Below are 22,847 nucleotides of genomic sequence, written 5' to 3' on the forward strand. Positions count from 1 at the left end.
GAATGCTGTTATTTGCATTTACCATGTCAGACCTTTTGATAAACACAATTCTAATGAAAGTGAGAACATGTATACTGTACATCTTTCAGAAAATGTTTTGAAATTGTTGTGCACAGTTCAGAATAAATGTTTTTCAAAAACCATTGCATCTTTTTAGTAAATGTTTATTTCCAAAAGAAATTTCTAGAAGTTCAGAACCGTAAAATTCCTGCTTTTTAGAATGAATTAGAAGATAACTCTTACGTAGTTAAACTAAAATACTCTTTGAGAGTTAATATATAAACTCTTAACACCAAGTGTTAAATTATCAACTCCAGACAGATTTGGTGTTTAACACTAAATCAGAGTTAACGTACCAACTCTCTAAAAAGAGTTAAATTAACACTCTCTGGTGTGGACAAATATGGACACTTTAATAGTGTTGAAATCAAATCCGACAGTGTTAATTTGGACATGCTAGATTTGCTGTGTAGGAGCCATTCTTGGGTTAATACCTTATGTGGTCACTAGAGGTCACCTTTTTCTGTTTTGATTATGTAATGTAAAGGTATTTAAGGTAGACGCACGTAATCGGCGTCAGGTGTTTCATTAAGAAGGCAAACAGTTTGTGACCGTTGCGCTGTTATGCTAAGTCGATACAGAATAAAGACCAAAAAGGACAAGATACATACTGCTGGATTTATTGGACTGTGAACTTAATTCATGCCTACCAGTGACATCGCGTCGCCCCCCGTTAACGACCACCTCAGTGGCTTCAAGCGTAGGCTTAGCCTCTACAAATCTAATTTTAAAAATGTCACAGACCACGTGAATACATCATCTGACTTATTGTAGTTGCAATGAATGGTGGACTGCTTTATGATCTGAGTATTTTGCAAAATTGTTATTTATATACTTATTTGTACAACACTGTTAACATAATACTTGTGTTTCCTTGTTTTGTCTAATTCAGATTGGCTGTGACATTTGCCCACGGTGGTACCACAGGGGCTGTGCAAAGAAGCCCCGCAAGAGCAAAGAAAACAAGTTTGTCTGTGAAGCATGCTGGTCAGACAGTTAGGTTCTCTGGCAATTTTTCTGAGGCTTTGAAATGTGTGTGTTTTGTATCGTTGTCTCCAATAATATTAATTAGTTGTTTATTTATGTTTGTGTTGCTGTGTGTGCTTCTGTATTGTTAACAACATTAAAATTCAGCTTTGATTTGAATTAGTTTGTAGGATTATTCAATTATTTTTTGTTTCCTAACATGTTAACATTATAGGTACTGTGGGAAAAGAATTAATATATATGTTGTTTCATGGTTTACTGGTGTTCAGCTTCCGCTATACCCCCTGTTTCTGGTATATTTGTTACTTTATTTCAATTGGTGGTTTCTTCTTTAATTGGATGTTATTGTTATTGTTTTTTGCTTTCGTTTCAATTAATAAGTGCTGTATTGGAATGACATTTTTTTAACTTTTGTTTTCTCTTTCGTATTACTTATTGTTCTTAATTTGTTTATGCAGATCTCCTCCCAGCTGTTTCCATTTGGCCATTATCGTTTTTTTGGTGTTATATTTGAAATTTGACATTTTATGCGCTGTCCAATAAAGGCTTTATTTAAATTTTCAGCAGAATGTATGGGCAGAAATCTGTGGCATCAGAAACTGAAATTGAATAAGTTAAATTTGAATTTGAATTGCTTAGATTGAATCTGAATTGTAACTTGAATAAATGCTTTTGAAAACTGAATTTGAATTAGTCTAATTTGAAATTGAATTTATGGTTTGAAAATGATCATCACTAAATTGAAATTGAATTTTATATTTTGAAAATGAATTCATTTGCTTTGAAACGACATTTTATCCTTTAAAAATTCAGCTCTCGAATAATTTCAGTTTCACTTCTCACCATTCAGTTTCAGTTCTACAATTCAGTTTTTTGGAACTTTCATCCGGTTCTTGTGTAATCGTGCGCAGAGTAATCGAACTTCGTTTTACTAGCGGACCGCAAGTGGCAATCTACGACATCTTGAGCTGGAGCTGGAGTAATTCTTCTGAAGACATTCGTGATGTCAAATGACCAGTTGAGAAACTCTCAGGTTGGTAATAAATGTATTACATGTATAAGAACAAGCGTCATGTTAACAAATAATACCCGTACAGTAACGTTTATGCGTGTTGTAGCTGTTAGCTAAAAACGCTAATTTAGCGTAGATTGCCCTGGGTTCAGCGTTGACAAACAAATATGAAAGACTCCTTTCAATAGAATCCCAAAGTTGTCATCTTGTAGCCCTCCAGAGTCCTCCACACTTGCAGAGGCCCCTACAGTAGGAAAATGTGCAAAAGAATGTCAAAACCATTGCTATTTGGGTTTTCTTATGTCTCACACAGCATCCCAAGTCTTTAGCTTACTTAAAACCCTTAGCTACAGTGTATATTTAGTCTAACACTCATCAGTGTCTGGATCATTACTGATCACTTCGGTGTGATATGATATATAACTTTTCTGTTACATAGTGTATGATTAAATACACAGTACTCTTAACATACTTCTCAATTCTTAACATACTCAATTGTCAGGTCAGCAAGACACCTGCTAAATTTACTAACTTCTACCACTGTTCAGCCCAGTGTTCAGACTCACCAAGAGCCTCCCAGGTTTTGTGAAGCTAGACACAAACAACACATGCACAGATTACCAAATGACTTTTGAATCATTTGACATGTGTTTTACTGTTGTATTATATTAATTAGTTAGCATAAAATGATGTGATGCATCTTCTGAATATTGTGTCATTCTAGCAGACAGGAAACGAGTCAGGAGAGAGGGAGAGATGGCCGACCAAGTATCCACACAGAAATGACTAGGTTCCTTGTTGTATTTGTTCCTTTGTCAGACTTGTTGTTCCTTATACTTACTCATTTAAGTTCTCAATACCCATAACTTGTTCAGATGTACAATTGTATTGTTTTATATCAACTTACAACATGTCTTCACAGGTCTTTTCCTGCTCTTTATGGAAACAAAGCAAAGCGCCGATGCTTTCGAGGGCCTGCCAACCAATTCACACCAGTTAAAGAGATACAACTTAATTTTTATCTCTTACCCAAGCTTGTTCAGTCTACTCCAAAAGGCAGTGAAGAATTTGTCCATCTGCAAGCTGGTTTGGGACGTAGGTCTACACTGATACCTGACAGCTACAGTCATGATGAGGTAAGGTACTGCTCCACATTGACAGGAAAATATATTTGTTGTAAGTTAACGAGCAAAAAGTGTTTGTCTTTATTCAGAGTCAATTAATTTGGTGGCCGATGGTTTATTTCAAAGGTATGTTCAAGACTCAAAGATCTGTATCCAAAACTGGAAAGTGTTTCTGGGGGCTGGCTGATTTACAAAGGAGCAGGTAGAAAAAACCTCTTAATGGCCATTCCAACTTTTGAATTGATAGTTATAGAAGAATTTTGATGATATCATGACCATGAATGCACTGCAATGTGTACTGCCACATTTTAAATAGTACTGAGTCACTCACTTTTCTCGACAGGTGGATGGGGTTCTCGGAAACTAAATATGGTGCCTCCTGAGGACAGTGGATATACTGGGTCACTGCTAAAAAAATGCAAGTGCTGGGGGAATGACCGTCCTTTACATTGCTCCAATCCAGGAAGAGCTAGACACTCAGCCGCTGCCTCCTGACTCTAGCTCCTTTTCCAATATGCCAAAAGCGATGTGCCACTCATGTCAAACCAGCTACCCACTTCAACTCTTAGCAATGCATGTTGAAACATGTCAGCCTTCAGATACTAATGCAGAGTGGTGTGTACAGTCCCGTTGCATGGATGAGTCTGGGAGATCACATTACACGTAGCTTTGTCCTATAAAACTACGTAATGACTGAAACATGTTTTGAAAATGTTTTTATCAGTCAGGAGCTTCATGTTCAATGGATGTCACTACACTTGCTTGTGTTTCTGTAGGTAATTTATTAAGTTTGTACTTGCTATTCTCCTTTATCAGACTTGTAATGAAGACATAGAGGACACACCACATCCCATACCACATACAGAAGACGATCAACTTAACTCACATCTAAAGGTGAAGTTTTGTACCCCTTTAACCTTTATCTATTTGACTGTGCATGACAAAGACGGGAACATAAATATGATGCCTTACATTGAATGGGGAGAAAATTGAGTTTGATTAAAGTGTCCTACAATAGCCAAGTTGAAGAGGTTCATTATTAGAGGTTGGATTTATTCCTTATATCTAAAGTGGGTAGCCCATGTAAGCTGTATTTGTAATGAAAGTTGACAGATAAGCAACCATCAGATGTATGCAATCACATCACAATTCCATTCTTTTAAAGTTGCTGGTTTTTTCCCCTTTCTTTGCTTGTCTTGACAGGATGTGGAGGAAGATGTCATTATTTTGTCCTCAACTGCAAAGGTAATGTTGAGTGCAACGTGTTGAATGTCTGTCTTTGAGGCATTATTGATTCTATCGTTGATATTGTTTCCTGTTACAGATTGTGTGCCCTGTCTGCGGTGAGACATTTCCTCAGAATGAGGTGGAGGCACATGCAAGCGAGTGTTGTGAGAGGTAATGCAGTCTTTTAATATGGCTTCCAACGTATGTTTGAGAATTTTCCTACAAGCCTTTTGCTTTCCACCTATTAATTTATATTTTGATAGACAGCATTTTATGCTTTGTTAGTGATTGTGCCATGTATGTTATACTTTGGTTTTGATCCTTATAAAAAATTTTTTTTTGCATTAGGTTTTGTCATTGTTGCCATAACATTTTTAATTGTTTAAGTCTTACAGAAGTTATTACAACACGGTTGAAGAAGTTCTCTTAAGTTTTAAAGGTATTGTTTTATTTGTTGCTTTTGTACAGTACATGTTTGAGGTCAAGTGATGTGGTTTTTACTCTGGCATTTTTTCATTACAGCAATGCAAACCTACCTTCACAACAAAGGATGGGCATTTCTAGGTTTGTACACATCAGTAGTCTTTCTTCAATGCTCTGTACAGTGGTTTTCAAACAATTTCTGCCAAGTACCCTTTGTGTAAAGGAATCCAGCTACCTAAAGGCTTAGCCTGCCTACTGCATTTTCTTCTTCTGTTAGGTCAAAGTCACATACTGCTAGTGGTGACACAATTCAGTTTGAAAACCTAAAAGACATTAACGAACAGAGATGGGCAGTAACGCGTTACTTGTAACGCGTTACTGTAATCTGATTACTTTTTTCGAGTAACGAGTAAAGTAAGGGATTACTATTGCAAAATCGGTAATTAGATTACCGTTACTTTCCCGTAGGAACACTGCGTTACTAAAACCGTGATTTTTTGCGAGAATGTCTCACGACAGTGACGTAAGCGAGTGCGCCGTTAGTGACAACAGCTGTGTGCAGATCAACAATGGATCACATATCGAGTGCGGGAGAGAGTATGAGCATGCAGCGTTTAAAGCGTGGAAGTACTGACCTTACTTTGAGTTTGATTCCATAAAAAGTGACAAAAACATTAGCGTCCATCGTGCGTGGGAAGAAAACTTCTTTTTACAGCGAAAAAAGCCCCTAAACTTCCAAGGAAGCACCAAGAGCGCAACGACGTAATGGGAAACTCACAGAGACACTGCCGTATCCTTCCACTGACCGCTGCACACCTGCACCAGGGTAAACCTCCGCCTACTGCAGTCCTGCTTTACAGGTGAAAATAGAGCAACAGGACCGCTGAGTCTTTGACTTTATTTATGTTCTGCTGTGTTTTACTTGCATCTATTTGAAAGAGTGAGTGTAAACACAAAAAATTATTTTATTTTATGTGCTGGAATGTGCAGAAAATAGGTTTAAATGTTAAACTCATTTATTCAACTCAGAGAATGTTGCATATAATTACATTTTTGCTTGATGCATAAAGTTAAAAGATTAAAAATGATAAAACAAGTTAAAAAAAAGAGACTTTTCCATTTGATTACATTTTGTATGATGGATTATGTAGAAAAAGTAGAATTGGGCTGAAAGATCTATCGCTTTATCACCTCTTCAGGTTGTAAATCGTGTTTTTAAAAAGTAACTAAGTAACTAAGTAATTAATTACTTTTGAAAATAAGTAATCAGTAAAGTAACGGGATTACTTTTTTGGGGAAGTAATCAGTAATTAGTATTTTCTCCATTAGCCTGGATGAAATCCTGCAGGCCATAAGTACTGCTGTGAATACAGAGGAAGAATTCCGTATCACTGTCTCAAGATCCAATATGGTGGAGCGGGGACTTGCAGAGTGGAAGAGGCAAAAAAAGGCATTGCCTACAAATCAGCTGAGGGTCACATTCATCGGAGAGGCAGGAATTGATACAGGGGCATTACGGAAAGAATTCCTCACAGGTACTCATATTTAAAATGTGATCTAAATTGATAGGAGTGAAAATGGCTACTTAACCGGACTAACTATTTGTGTTAAAAGAAATGGTTGCAGGCTTGGAGCAACGGCTATTTGAGGGTGACCAGACTGGGAAGGCTCCCAAATATTCATTGCTGGATCTCGATCTAGGAAACTTCCGGTAGGCCTTTCTCACATGCATTGGGGTCTGCAGTTTTGTGTACACACACACGCATTGGAAATTACCTGATTGATGTTATTTATCTCTTCTCCTCTCACAGTAGTGCTGGTGAAATTTGGGCAGTTAGTCTGGCGCAAGGTGGGCCACCACCCTGCTGCCTCAAAGATTGGTGTTACCAGTACTTGTGCAGTGGAGAGCTGCAGATTGAGAACATTAGGAAAGAGGATGTCTGTGATGTTCATTATACTTCTGTTATCTCCCAGGTATGAAGTCTTAAAGGTTTCACTGCTCTACAGTGTTTTGAATTACATGTTTAGCACAGATTTTACCATCCCTTATGTTATTTGCAAATTATAGGACTCTGGAATTGGTCATGTTAATGTGTATGTTTGTGTCCTTTAAGGTTGATTCGGCCACAGAAGATAAAATGACAGAACTCACTGATGAAATTTTGAGTTGTGGCTATCATGGACCTGTTAATGTCGAAAAGAAAGAAGAAATTGTTCGGTAAAACTGTTTTACTGTTTCCCCCCCCCAAAAAAAGTTGTTTTTTTTTCATTTAGCAGCATGCTACTTTTTCTTCCTTTCTGCATTTCAGTGCTGTTGTCAGAGGTGTGGACTCGAGTCACATGACTTGGACTCGAGTCAGACTCGAGTCATTAATTTTATGACTTTAGACTTGACTTGAAAAAATGTTCTAAGACTTGTGACTTGACTTGGACTTTTACACCAATGACCTGGGACTTGAATTGGACTTGAACCGGTTTACTTGAAAAGACTTGATATTTCACCCCAAATATAAAATTTAACATGCATATAGAGATTGAAAATGTGACGTCATTCAGGGGTAAACCGCAAAGGATTCTGGGAACTCGTGGCAAGAGGTACTAGCGCACGCAGGCTTTCAATTGAAATCAGTCACACAGCGATAAAAAGAAACACAAAAATGTCAAGAAGCCGTTGTATTATTAACTGCAATAGCCGGTCGCATGACAGCCACGGGAAGCCGACGGGTAAAGAGATCGGTTGTTATCGGATTACGTCGTTGAAGAGAAATTGTTCAAGCCATGTTTCCGAAGTAACAAAGACGCGACGGATGGCCTGGATTGCAGCCATTCAAAGATCAAATATAACGTCCCAGAACACTCCAGCTCAGGTTAGTCTGCTCCAAGCATTTACACGAAGGTCAGTGTTTTTTAGTAGTTAATACATCATTTTCATAACATAATTGGTGATATAGGTTACAAGCAAGTCTGGCACTGAGCAGAAATTGTCGCGCTATGCTCCTTTATTTATTGTGCATAAATAGTGAATTGTCCTGACACAATATTGCGTTTCGCCTCTGTTATTATGGTACATTGACAAAAACATATACTTTTATTCACAGGATAAAACAGGTTTTTTGTATCACTAATTGTCCAGTACGATTACAGCATACAGTATTATTGTCACTGCTACATTTCTGTAACGCGTACCAGAAATTATTTCCACTACTAATTAATTACCGTTGAGCTCAAAGGTCCTATTAATAAATGGTTAAGGAATGTGTATTTATGACGACAATTTGTGAGACTGGTAAACTTGTGATACGTACGATGGTCTTTCGTTCTACACGGTGCATTTCAAGGTCCTGTACCCATCCGGCGGTAAACTGTACCTGGGCTTGTTGCAGTGACCGGAAGTTACTAAACTTCACGAGTGTATGCGCTCACTCCAAGAACCGTATGATTATAAATATGCATATAAATATGCTACAATGAGATAGCTGACTTCATCTAACTAGCAAATGTTGTCCAGGCTACGTTGGTGATACAGTTTTTTTTAATGTGTATGATATTTTTGTCATTCGATTTTAAAGCCGGTCCTACAACCGCATCCAAGAATAACATGCAGCTTATCTCAGAACTGTCGGTGAAAATTATTCTTGGAGCTAGGTTTAATTGAGCTGCATTTTAAAGAGGTGCAATTTCACAATTTGTGTATATTTTCTAAGTTCACTATTTTGTCATGTGTTGAGAAAAACACAGATTTTAAAATTACATTGTCTGATATTTACATTTAGCATAACTGCAACATTCTTTTTTCATTTTTTTTTTTTAAAGACTCGAAAGGACTTGAAATTCAAAGTTTCAGACTTGTGACTTGACTCGTTCTTTTACACCAGTGACTTGAGACTCGACTCTGACTTGCCTGACATTACTTGAGACTTGACTTGAGACTTGAGGATAAAGACTTGAGACTTACTTGAGACTTGCAAAACAATGACTTGGTCCCACCTCTGGCTGTTGTTCTTCACGCCACACTTCGGTTGGTGCCTCTCCTCTCCCAGCTACGTGATGGTCTCAACCTTTATGGTCTTACTGATCTACTGAAGCAGTACCCAAACATCTGCCAATCGCTGTTTGTCCCAGGGGTGGAAGTTAAGGTGAGTAAATGTTGACTTTAGTAGGGATAACCCTTGTAATTGTGAATAGCAGTTCAAAGTGCTCTTTACCTTTACTTTATAGTATATACTTTAAGTCCTATAGTAGAGAATGTAATTAATGGTGGCACTGGAAAAAGAATATTCAAAATTGTCTTAAGTTGCTTAATATTCCTGAACCGTTTAGAGCAAAAACAAGGCATCAGGAACAATGAAAAAATCCCTTTTAACAAGGAGTATTTACATGTAACCTACAGAGTTATAAAGAGACTTGATCTATACAAAGTTATAAGATTAAATGAGAAGAACTAGCAAGCAGCATGAGACAGACGTTTAAGTCCCTGTCTTTATGTGTGACAAAAGAATACAATTACTTAGAATAAAGACAAAATAATAGGTCCTTGATCTTGATTCAGATAAAGTCACAATTTTCTTTGTCTTTCTTACCAGGCTGATGCTGACTTTGTTTTTGCAACATGCCATCCTGAGTTCAGCGAGAAGGGCTCCAACAAAGAACGGGTGGAAATGAGGATTATGAACCATCTACAGGAATTCTTGCAAGAGCTGGAATCACGTAAGTGCACATGTAGTTTACTGTCAATGTATTTTGTCTTTCTGTGTTAAACTTGGAATCATAATTTTATGTAAGAAATGGCTAAACTTTTAGAGAACGGCCAGTCTTGGTTTTCATGGAGTTTGCCGCTTTAGTGTTTTTAGATCTTTTTGTCCGACGTTTCTGGAGTACAAAAAGATATAAAAAAAACAAAAGCAGCAAAATGTGTGAAAACAGTTCTTATTCTGTAAACCTTTGGCCACAGCTGTAGATTACACTATGAGTGCTTGTTCACTCTTTGTCAGTAATTAAATTTTTAAGTTGTGTTTGTGAAGTTACAGGTAAACAGTATCTAATATTTTATCTAAATGACTGCTTTGTCTTTTTTTTTTTTTTTAAAAAAGGTGAAGAGCCTGAGACCAGTGACCGTCCAGTCATCCTTTCCCCAAGTTCATTCTTACAGTGGCTCACAGGACAAGGCCACATTCCTGTCCTGCCAGATGAGAAGATGAACTTCAAAGTCTCTGTGCAGTTCAACCACTCATGCCATATTCAGTATGGCACTCATGAAGTTTGCTACCCAACCGTTACAGCATGTAGTAATACAGTCAAGCTACCTGTTCAGCATATGCAAACTTATGAAGAGTTCAAGCATGTGATGACAAACGCGTTCCACTATGGTCAGGCATTTCTTCATATTTAGGAGCATGATCAGCCAGCCAGACATCTTGATTGTTCCATGAAATGTTAGTAAAACAAAGAAATCGACATATGTTGCTTGATGGTTTTTTTTTTAAATTATTGTTTTACAGTTTAAGCATTCTGTTTATTGCCATTGAAATTATTATAAAAAACGTTTTTGTCAATATAGTCCTTGCTGATCTCATTCCCTCCTCCATTTAACTGTGTCAGCTTGTGAGTATCGATTTGGGTTCATGAGTGTAACAGAAAGTAAGAAAATGAAAATTACCATTAAAACAAGGAGAGGTTCTTATTCTTCTTAGAAAAAGGGATTATTTAAAAGAAAAACTATCACTAGCAGTTTGTAAAATAACATGTTCTTATAATTTTACTCTCTGATGGGCCAAGCTGCAACTTTCATGGATTCATGTAGGTGAAGACCATGGTGTGGTCAGGTAAATGTCTCTTCCAAAACTACATGAAGGCACAAGAGGATCTATGGAAAGGCGTAGAGATTCAATATCTTCAGCATTCAGTGGACATTCCATTTCTGGCACCAAAACACCTGGGTTGTTATGATGGGATAGCCCTGCACTCTCCCAATCAATGCTCTCAATTTGGACTTCCTGAAATAAAGCAGCATATGTAAATGATTTTAAAAATCTACATATAGCACTCAATAAAACCAAAACATTGCCATTATTACTCAACTGCCAAATTTTCTTCATATCTCTGTGGCTCTCTGATGGGGTGCTGCAGCATCCCAAGTTCCCACAGCTGGTTTGGTGAAAGGCTATGCTCTGTCCTGATGGAATGATCATTCCAGCCAGCAGAAAACTTGGCCAAATCCCCCTTGAGTCTTGGGAGGAAGGTGTAATGGGCACAGAAGAGATGAAGACTATCTGAGATGTTAAGAAATCCATCTTCCTCCAAGCTGTGTAGCACATCATAATAAATGTGTGTCACCCCTGTCCAAACATCCCTCCATAGGCGCTCAATTCTACATTTGAAAAAAAAAAAAATACAGAAAAGGTCTGAAAGGTCAATCAAAAACTAACAAAGGACAGCCAAACAGCAATTCAGCTGGAGTCATTCATGATGAAATAACAATGTTATGCCATTTAGATCTTACAAGCATTACCTCTGGTTGTGCACGCTTTTTCCTCTTATGAAGCTTCCACATCCTGTGCCTCTCACAGTGAACATCATTTCAGCAATCTTGACATTTTCAACTCCTTGGTCAGCTCTCACTCTGTACCATATAAGATTTTGAAATAAGTATTGAAACAACAAAATACACAAAAAAATTATTCAAATACATGATTGACACACTTGCAAATTTATATACAGCACTGAAATCCTGATCATTTCATGGTTAAACATGGCAAACACAAATCATGAGACAAACTCCAGAATAAATTTTACGAAGAATTACTCACTTGTAAGGCCATCCAAATCTTCTCACTCCGTCCAGAAAAAAATCAAGTGCAGTGCTGGCTGTGTTGTTGCATGCAGCATTAAGGTACATAATCTAAAGTGGGGGAAAATTGATTAACACCACCACATTAAAAATTCATACATATATACAAAATGTTTATAGGAGGACATGTGACAAGAGTGTGCAAACTGTCATAATACACAATATGATCAAAATATGTGAGCTGTATAATTACATAAGCGGAGAGAGAAAAGATGTGAGAAAGTCTTTGTGGATTTAATAATATGTGCTGTATTTGGGTACGCAATTTACTTTCCTAGAGTAGCCATCTATGCCGCCAAATATCACTATGTTGTATTTGGTGAAAAAAAGACAAGCAAAGCATAAAGCATCTGATGGATAAAATTATTCAGAATTATGTTAGTCATTTAATTTTCTATGGCAAGGCAAGGCAAATTTATTTGTATAGCACAATTCAACAACAAGGTGATTCAAAGTGCTTTACAGAGACATTAGAAACAAATAAAAAGCATGATTTAAAATTGATTCAAACAAACAAACTAATTAACAAACAAAAAAAACAGTATATAAAATCAAAACAGATAAAATCAGAACAATAGATAAAATCAGTAGTTAAATGCAGGTTTTGAAATTTAAGCTTAAGTGTGGATTTGGTGCTTTATTCAAATGCAGCTGAGAATAGGTGAGTCTTCAACCTGGATTTAAATAAACTGAGTGTTTCAGCTGATCTGAGACTTTCTGGGAGTTTGTTCCAGATATAAGGAGCATAAAAGCTGAATGCAGCTTCTCCGTGTCTGGTTCTGACTCTGGGAACTGATAAAAGACCGGATCCAGATGACCTGAGGGATCTGGAAGGTTCATACTGGGTCAGGAGGTCACTGATGTATTTTGGTCCTAAACCATTCAGAGCTTTATAGACCAGCATCAGAACTTTAAAGTCTATCCTCTGACGGACAGGCAGCCAGTGTAAAGACCTCAGAGCTGGACTGATGTGGTCCACTTTTTTGGTCTTAGTGAGGACTCGAGCAGCAGAGTTCTGAATGAGCTGTAGTTGTCTGATTTTTTAGGTAGACCTGTAAAGATGCTGTTACAGTAATCAAGCCTACTAAAGATGAATGCATGGACTAGTTTTTCCAGGTCCTGTTGAGACATCAGATCTTTTATCCTTGAAATATTCTTGAGGTGATAGTAAGCTGACGTTGTTATTGTCTTAATGTGTTTTTCTAAGTTTAGGTCTGCATCCATCACTACACCCAAATTTCTCGCCTGGTCTGTGGTTTTTAGGTGTATAGATTGAAGTTCTCTGGTGACCTGTAATCGTTTTTCTTTGGCGCCAAAGACTATTACCTCAGTTTTGTTTTTGTTTAGCTGGAGAAAATTGTGGCACAGCCAGTCATTAATTTCCCCAATGCATTTACCAAGAGCCTGTACAGGGCCTTGGTCTCCTGGTGACATTGTAATATATATTTGTGTGTCATCTGCATAGCTGTGGTAGTTTATTTTGTTGTTTTTTATAATCTGCCAGTGGGAGCATGTAAATGTTAAACAGAAGGGGTCCCAAGATGGAACCTTGGGGAACTCCACATGTGATACTTGTCTGCTCAGATGTGAAGTTACCTATTGATACAAAGTATTTCCTGTTTTCTAAGTATGTTTTGAACCAGTTTAGTACAGTTCCTGAAAGACCTGCCCAGTTCTCCAGTCGTTTGAGTAATATGTTGTGGTCAACTGTATCAAATGCTGCACTGAGATCCAGTAAAACTAAGACTGACATTTTTCCACTGTCTGTATTCAGACATATGTCATGCCAAAACAAACCTAATTAATTTATGATTGGTGTCAATGTGCTGTAGGAAATGTGGGCCTTGAACAGAGTACTTTCGCCGAACCACACAGCCCAAAGTTGACATTCTTGTTAAGATGCCCTCTGTATCAACTCTGTGCATTGATGCCTTTAGTCTGTTCCACTGTACACGGTGGCCCGCAGCTTGAAGGCAACCCTTGACAATCTGATATCCAGCATGAGGTAGTCTGGATTTAACGTCTCTCACTTTGGCATCAAGAGCGTCATTAGATATGGTAGAGTAAAGACTCCTAACTGACATGTTGTACTCCTGCATTCTCCTGTACATGGTACGTCTTGAGACACCAAGAAGGTCTGCTACACATGTGGCAGGTAGACCAAGCTGAAGAAGACTTTGGAGGTGATTCTCTGTGACCTGAAGCCTAAAACGCCCATAAGGACCAATAATCTGTACCACAGAGTTGAAGGGGGGAGGGTTGTTTCGCTGGTGTAACAAGTTGCTCAGTTCTTCTATAGCTTCGCAGACATCAGCAGGAAGGTCAGCATTCTCCAGTGCATTCATGAAAGTCCTCTCTTGGGTCACAATGTACTCCAGAAAATCAAGGTCAAGAGGGTCGTTGTTGAGGACATACTCCAGCCTTTGCCTAAATCTGGACAAGCACTCCTGCACGAATATATTCTGAAAAAGGAAATGCAATACAATGTCATTTAGTATTAAGATAACTGTTAATAATAAGTGTCACTTAAGGCCATTACAAACCATCAGCGTTGCCTTCACATTTTAAATCCACAAGAATTTAACAATAATAAGCACAGTTTCATGGATTTCAAGCACTTTAATTAATTAATGGTGCTTTTCAGGAAACCTGCAATTTCCTCACACCTGAAACTAGCCTGTAAATTTTCCTTCATCCTACTGTAGGGGCCTGTCTGCTAGAATGACACAATATTCAGAAGATGCATCACATCATTTTATGCTAACTAATTAATATAATACAACAGTAAAACACATGTCAAATGATTCAAAAGTCATTTGGTAATCTGTGCATGTGTTGTTTGTGTCTAGCTTCACAAAACCTGGGAGGCTCTTGGTGAGTCTGAACACTGGGCTGAACAGTGGTAGAAGTTAGTAAATTTAGCAGGTGTCTTGCTGACCTGACAATTGAGTATGTTAAGTATGTTAAGAGTACTGTGTATTTAATCATACACTATGTAACAGAAAAGTTATATATCATATCACACCGAAGTGATCAGTAATGATCCAGACACTGATGAGTGTTAGACTAAATATACACTGTAGCTAAGGGTTTTAAGTAAGCTAAAGACTTGGGATGCTGTGTGAGACATAAGAAAACCCAAATAGCAATGGTTTTGACATTCTTTTGCACATTTTCCTACTGTAGGGGCCTCTGCAAGTGTGGAGGACTCTGGAGGGCTACAAGATGACAACTTTGGGATTCTATTGAAAGGAGTCTTTCATATTTGTTTGTCAACGCTGAACCCAGGGCAATCTACGCTAAATTAGCGTTTTTAGCTAACAGCTACAACACGCATAAACGTTACTGTACGGGTATTATTTGTTAACATGACGCTTGTTCTTATACATGTAATACATTTATTACCAACCTGAGAGTTTCTCAACTGGTCATTTGACATCACGAATGTCTTCAGAAGAATTACTCCAGCTCAAGATGTCGTAGATTGCCACTTGCGGTCCGCTAGTAAAACGAAGTTCGATTACTCTGCGCACGATTACGCAAGAACCGGAACCGGATGCAAGTTCCAAAAAACTGAATTGTAGAACTGAAACTGAATGGTGAGAAGTGAAACTGAAATTATTCGAGAGCTGAATTTTTAAAGGATAAAATGCCGTTTCAAAGCAAATGAATTCAATTTCAAAATATAAAATTCAATTTCAATTTAGTGATGATCATTTTCAAACCATAAATTCAATTTCAAATTAGACTAATTCAAATTCAGTTTTCAAAAGCATTTATTCAAGTTACAATTCAGATTCAATCTATGCAATTCAAATTCAAATTTAACTTATTCAATTTCAGTTTCTGATGGCACAGATTTATGCCCATAAGAATGGGTCACATATGATCCTTCTGAATGATATCAGTCAAGTTTGAAGTAGAAATATTGTTTCAGTAACAAGTTATAGTCCACAATCACTTTTTGGCAGGTCAAAAATGGCATATTATGGGTATTAATGTTCCCCTAAAGGTTATTCAGCAGTTCTAAGCAGTGTTGGGACTAACACGTTATTAAGTAACGCGTTACAATAACTATGTTATTATTGTGGTAACGAGCACGGTAACTAGTTATTATGCCAAAATCAGGAACGCGTTACTCGTTACAGGGATTTAGATAGGCCCGTTATTCATTACTTCGTGTGGTGGCTATCACGAAGCTTCCACAGATTCAGTAACATTAGCAAGTGGTGTCGCGTTAAACAACAGCAGCACGTTTTATCAGCTGTTGTTAGAATTTATTTAATATTACTTTCTAGTATCAGCTGATGTTTGCTGGAGCCACAGCTGTAAAAGCTGCTGGTCATGATATGGTTTGGTTATCTGGTGAGAGGGAAACATGAAGATGAAACCAGGAGATGTCCTTACTGAATCATCAGAGCTGGACAGGTGATGGAGAAACAGGTTTGCCTTTTAGGTGACATTAATGAGTTGAAGAGAAGTTATGAACTGTTTCTGAGAGAAACAGCTGACAGCTGGTAACTGTGCAGGGGCGGGTCTGGCTAGTAATGTAACTAAGTTACTAAGTTAAAGTTACTTACCCAACACTGGTTCTAAGGGACTGTTTGAGATATAATATGTCACATATGACCCTTCAGAATGACATGCAGCAAGTTTGGAGCAGAAAAATTGTTTCAGTGACAAGATATAGGCGGCAATCGCTTTTTGGCAGGCTCAAAATGGCATATTATTGGTATTAATGTTATTTTAAAAGTTTTTCAGCAGTTCTAAGGGACTGTTTGGGCTCCTGTGTGTCACATTCAACCCTTCTTGATGATACTCAACAAGTTTGAAGAAGAAATATTCTTTCAGTCACAAGATATAGTCCACAATCACTTTTTGGCAGGCTGAAAATAGCATTTTATCAATGTTAATGTTCCTTTAAAGGTTATCCAGCAGTTCTAAGGGACTGTTTGAGATGTAATATTTGACATATGACCCTTCTGAATGACAGCCGCCCAGTTTGAAGTGGAGATAGTATTTCAGTGACAAGTTATAGACTACAATCACTTTTTGGCAGGTTGGAAATTGCATATTATCAGTTTTATTGTTCCTGTACAAGTTATTCAGCAGTTCTTGGAGAGTTATTGGGATAAAATATATCACATGTAACCCTTCTGGAATATATCCAACAAGTCTGAAGCCGAAATATTGTGGAGACAGGAGGCTGAACGGGCCCCTCGGACCCTCCAGCAGAGACGAGGAGGCTGAACGGGCCCCTCGGACCCTCCAGCGGAGACGAGGAGGTGCTGGCCGGCCTGACCAGAGCCGCCAGCGGAGACGAGGTGGTGCTGGCCGGGCTGACCAGAACCCCCAGTGGACGAGGCGGGTGGCGGCGCGGGAGCCGCGGAGTGCTGGATGGACTCATCCGAGCTTCCAGCAGGGGCTGATGTAGAGCTAGAAGGTATTGGGACCCCTGGCTGAATATTAAGCTGACCAGAAGACTGTACTGCTACCGGGGACTGGGCCAATGGTTCAGGTGCGAGCTGAGCTACCGGAAACACGGGGAGTGTAGTGATGGTTGTGGTGGAAGTATGGATGATGGAGCTAAGGGCAACTGAGTGGCAGACCAAACTGAGGGAGACTGAAGTGCTACGGGGAACTGAACTGGTGGCAATGCAGGAGACTGAGCTCGAAACTTAATAGGCACATGAGCAAAGGACTGAACGGGTAATTGAGCTATGGATTGCACAAGTGGCCGATAGCAGCAGACTGGGCTAAAGGCAACGTAGGAGGCTGGAGTGATAGCTGAGGTGAGAATGGAGCTAGCAGGGACACAGGAGATGAAGCTTCAGGAGGCTGGGCAGCTAAGTGAGCTTCAGGCTGGACAGTTTTTGGAAAAACAGTCTCTGAATTAATAGTCTCTGATTGAACACCCTCTGAGCTAGCAGACACAGAGTTAATTAGTCCAGGCTCAAACAGAACAGAATTACCACAGTTCTTTGCGTTGTTATGGCTAGGAGGAGCATGAGAAGAACAGTCTTTTAGGTTGCCTAAATGGAAAATATTGGTCTCAGAGGAAACAGTCTTTTTCTTCTCAGCCACAACATAAGCAGACCTTGGGCCTTCAGACCCAGTAAACTGTACAGTTCCACTTACACACGCCCAGGCGTTTGCACTGGTGAAGTCCTGGGTTCCGGCGGTGGCACTTTTCGTTGCCTGTGCTGCCGGTGTTCCAGATCAACTGGCGTTTAGATCAACTGGCGTTGGTCGAACAGATGTGTGGCAGTCTTGCGTTTCAGTAGCTCCTACCGACAAACCAGCAAAAAAAACGCCAAATGTGTCATCTGTGACACTTGTGAGGTTATCTCAAACACACTCCGTCAGTCTTGATGCTGTTGAACAACAAAATGTTTAAAAATGTGGCGAGTTTACCTGGTGATATCCTCATGCGCGACGCGATCGCGAAAACAGCAAACAAGTAACACCACGCCGTTGTTGTTCACAGGACAGCAAGAGTAAACGATCGGGAGACCCTTGTCGTCGTTATCGTTCCACTCGCACGGTTTATTTCACCGAATTCAGCGTTTTTGCTCCACAACTAAAGCGAGCAGTTTGCTCTGTGCACTAACATGGAGTCGAGTCAACCAGCGCCACCTCTGGCCAAGTGCCACAGCCTACAGCCAGATCAACTGGTGACACACATCTGCAGCACGTTTGAATTCGTGTCATGCACATTTGTACCTTTCAATTGTGTGTTTGTGCGTCATGCAAATAAACCATTGAAATGAATGAAATGATATCATGTATTTATTATCAGCCTACATTTGTACAAAATGCCAAATGACATACACATAGTCATAAGAATCACCATCCTGATATCAACACTTTTGCCCATAAGAAAAATGTCGTGAACAAATATATGACACACCAATATTTCACCAGTGTTGTAACTCACATGTCGCCAGCATAGTCTGCCTGTGTCTCCCCTCTGCAAACGAACATTTCAGAGTTGGATGTGATATACAGTCTGCATAAGTGTGGTCAATCTCATAACGATCCGTAAGGGGATGGCAGCTACGCTGAATGTACAGCAGTCACACAGTGATCAGCAATAAACAGTCCCCACACTTGCATATAATCCCCAATGTGGAGCCCATCTACTGACTACCACATAGCAGCTGGACCAGTCCCCAATGCAGGTCAGTCCACTGCTGCCACCTGTGGCCAAGTACCATAGCCTACCACTAGATTAACTTGTGACACACATCTGCACCTGCTGCTATGATCACATTGAGTAAAGGCTGAGTGGCTGCACTCACACGTGGTGCATCTAAATCTACCCACAAATATGTTGAAACATGCAATGCCAGCAATGTGGATTGTCAACACTACAAACAATCAGTAAGCAAAGACTACACGGGTCAATTCCTTCTGTCCATCATCCAGCCAGATATACGTATGACACACATCTGCAGCTGGTCCCATCACCACGTTTGAATATGTTACCTGCACAACACATTTGTAATTGTCAATGTTGTCTTTGCTGTCCCATAAACCATGCAACCACATGAAACACAATTGTGTATCCATTTAAATCCCATCATATACATGAAGTTGTAGACATCACAACTCCTTCTGTTTATGTTATTACCCAACAACAATATGCACTCCACACATAGATCACATAGAAATATGTCATCAGTGTGCTCACAACACACCTTGTCAGAATAGGCTGCCTATGTCTCTACTGTGATTCTGTATATTTCAATTGTGCAACTGGAGTCACATGAGGCAATCGTGTGGTGTTTGCCAGGAACACTGGTAGCCAATATAGGTGATTAAGCAGCACAGCTGGAAAGAATTGGTAGTCATATGCAGTCTATATAAGCCCAGTGAGTACAACCAACATCTGTGGGTTTCGTGAGGTGGTAGCAGTCAGTGAATTTAAGATAAGATAACCTTTATTAGTCCCACACGTGGGAAATTTGTTTTGTCACAGCAGGAAGTGGACAGTGCAAAAGTTATGACGCAAAAATTAGAATACAATAAGAATAAATACAGTACACAACTGTACAGAATAGAATAAAATAATATACTATATACAGTAGAATAAAATAGAATAAAAATATACAATAAGATAAAAATAGAATACGAATGCTATATACAACTGAGTAAAAATACAACGATGCCAGAAAAGATTATTGCACTTAGTGTTATTGCACATGTGTGGATGTGCAGTTAGATAGTGTTAGATAGTGTTAGACAGCAGTTAGATAGTGATTAGAAGGCAACTATAGCCAGTGTGGTTGGGAAGAGCTTGTGAGAGAGTGGACTCCTGAAAGTGAGTGACTGAGGTGTGCTAGTTGGTTTGTGTGGTGTGTCTGTTAGTCTGTGTGTTTGTGGTACAGTGGAGTAGGTAGATAGGTGGACAGGTGTAGGTGAGGGAAATGGATCCCAGAATTGTGAGGGAGCTTCTGGAGTTCAAGCTCCACGATCGCTATCCTGAAGGATCAACCAGCAGGGAAAGATATACAATCAAAAGAAGAGCTGAGACCTTCAGGATAAATGGTGAGTACAATGGATAATGTCATGTAAACCATCAGAGTGTAGTATTGTGCGTTAATGTGAACATTCCCTCTTGTCTGTTTGTTCTTGTCTCGCCCCACATGCCCAATGGAGATGGAGACCTGTACTATGTATGCAGGCAGAAGAAGAACAGAACGGAGAACCTGGCAAAAGTGGTCTGCACTGCCAAAGAGGCAAATGACATTTTTGAGGAATTTCATTCCAGCCACTTTGGTGGACACTGTGGATGGGAGAAGACCCACTGCGCCATCATGGCACGCTATTACTGGCCTGGCATGGAGGGTGACATTAAAAAATGGGTGAGCACATTCTGTATGAATGAGCCTCAAACGCATTGTGGAAACCCAAGAACCCCCCCCCTTTGTTTTTTTTTACATTTGTTTGTTTCTCTGTTGTTCGTATGTCTTGTGTTCGTACCCTGTTGCTCCTAACTAACCCATATAACCTACAGCTCCAAGGCATTTTGCTGATCATTAACATGCAATGTTACTTAATTTGGCAATAGGTTGCTCAGTGCCCACAATGCCAGTGTAAGCGGGCCAATATTAAGGAAAAGAAAGGATACATTCCAATCGAGGTACAGTAACACAGACAGCATATTTGTTACTGTCCAAATACATCAAATGTGACATGTTCTTCTTTACCCCCCTCACAGGTCACAGAGCCCTTTGAGCTCGTTGGAATGGATCTTGTGGGTAAACTGACCTTAACGGATGGTGGTAATCAGTACATTTGTGTGATGGTTGACTATTTCACCAAATGGGCAGAGGCCTACCCACTGAAAAACAAAACTGCAGATGAGGTCACCAGTTGTATTCTGGATTTTTTCTACAAATTTAGTGCACCTAAAAGACTGCTAACAGACCAGGGCTCAGAGTTCTGCAACAAGGTGGGGTATTAGTAGCTCAAGCACATATGTAATGTCAGCTTGGATGACCAATGTGATCACCTTTTCAAGGTCAACTATGGCCTGTGTAAAACCCTGGGCATCCGAAGAAGCCTCTACTCACCATACCATCCCCAAACCAATGGCTTGGTGGAGAGATTAAATGGCACAATCCAGAGGTACAATACTGTCATTTATATATTGTGCTGTAACTATGTCACAACGATGGCTATTTAGTATATTGTATTCATGCATTGACATTTCAGATCCCTCAATAAACTGGTGAGTGACGAGCCCAAGAACTGGGACAAATTCCTGCAGTCAACCATGTTTGGACTGAGGACATAAAAGCAGCTGACAACAAAATACAGCCCATATTACCTCATGTTCGGCAGAGAGGCAAGGTATCCATCGGAGATCCCAAAGGCATACAAGGTAAAATGGTGTAATGTACAAGAGAGAAGATGTCTCAATCCTAATCCAGTTACTCAGTCATTGTATTTTGGCAGGTTACAGAAGGCATGGTCACTAAACTCATTTCGAATGAAGACGTGTGTGAGGGCCTAAAATCCCAGGAGGTGGTTTACGCTGACGTAACCAAAAATGTCAAAACCACCCAAGACAAGATCCGCAGGGGGAAGGCAGAAAGGGGAGAGGAGGATGGCTTCCAGGTGGGAGACATGGTTTTGCGCAAAAATGTGAGGCAGGAACAGAGAAAAGGTGGCAAACTGGATGCTGATATGCTGGGACCCTTGAGGATTGTGAAGCTGGAAGGCAAAAGTGCTGACTTGGTGTCAGGGAAGGGCAAGCGGACTGTGAAGGTCAACGTTGACCAACTGACGCACTACTTCCAGCCTGAGGAGAGGGTCCCAGCAAAGCTGAAGAACCTGTCACCGCCACCCTGCCAGGGGCCATCAGCACCCCCACTGTCACCGCCACCCTGCCAGGGGCCATCAGCACCCCCACTGTCACCGCCACCCTGCCAGGGGCCAGCACTGGTGCAGTCTCGCTGTGACCCCGAAAATGGTGAGTAAGCAGACAATGTACAAATGATATGTCTGACAAGTTCCTGACAATGTTGTCTTCACAGTAATAACCAGAATCTGGGCTGGTGAAAGGGGAAAGGTGCTGTGGTCCAGAATTGGGCCTTACAAGCTATTTGCGGAGAACATTGCAGATTTGGCCCCTGGGAAAGAGTTGGAAAGTGAGGTATGTAGATGTTTTCCACATGAGTGGTCACCTCATTGGACGGGAATGACAATGTACCGTGTGTGCCCCTAGATCATAAATGCATATTTGACACTGGTGGGGCGCCAACACGCTGTATTGATTATGGACTCCTATTTCATGACATCAGTTTGGCAGGGGTCCATGAAAGGTTTCAGGAAGGTGAGTTGGCTTTGACATGTAACCATCCTCATTTACGACTATTCATGATGTAATGCCACGATCTTCACTTTGTAGCTGGATCTGCTGAATTATGACGTGGCAGCTGGGGCAGTCTGTGACAACAGACACTGGACACTCATTGTAAGACGCCACACAACCATCAGAATTTGACGTGAACCTACTAGGTTTAACATGATCTCCATTTGTTTTTCAAGATAATGTATCTGAAAGAAATGCGGGCTGTCTTTGTTGACCCATTTGGGGCAACACAAGCACAACTCGATAGGTGCAGGGATGTGACAAGGTACGCACAACAGGCTAATG

General features: G+C 39.9%; 1 protein-coding gene and 1 long non-coding RNA gene across 2 annotated transcripts; both read left to right on the forward strand.

The window, feature by feature from the left end:
• Positions 1–6,182: 6,182 nt before the first annotated feature.
• On the forward strand, positions 6,183–7,055 carry LOC143418445 (uncharacterized). Its single transcript, XM_076883558.1, has 4 exons — positions 6,183–6,368; positions 6,448–6,544; positions 6,645–6,807; positions 6,948–7,055. Exons 1-4 carry the CDS (start codon positions 6,242–6,244, stop codon positions 7,053–7,055), a joined length of 495 nt encoding a protein of 164 aa, XP_076739673.1. The 5' UTR covers positions 6,183–6,241.
• Positions 7,056–8,273: 1,218 nt separating this feature from the next.
• Positions 8,274–10,398, forward strand: LOC143418315 (uncharacterized). The gene is made up of 3 exons (XR_013098254.1): positions 8,274–8,969; positions 9,417–9,540; positions 9,924–10,398. It is a non-coding gene; the product is annotated as an uncharacterized LOC143418315 (long non-coding RNA).
• Positions 10,399–22,847: the final 12,449 nt, after the last annotated feature.

This window comes from Maylandia zebra, linkage group LG4 (assembly GCF_041146795.1).
Source record: "Maylandia zebra isolate NMK-2024a linkage group LG4, Mzebra_GT3a, whole genome shotgun sequence".
Lineage (NCBI taxonomy): Eukaryota > Metazoa > Chordata > Actinopteri > Cichliformes > Cichlidae > Maylandia > Maylandia zebra.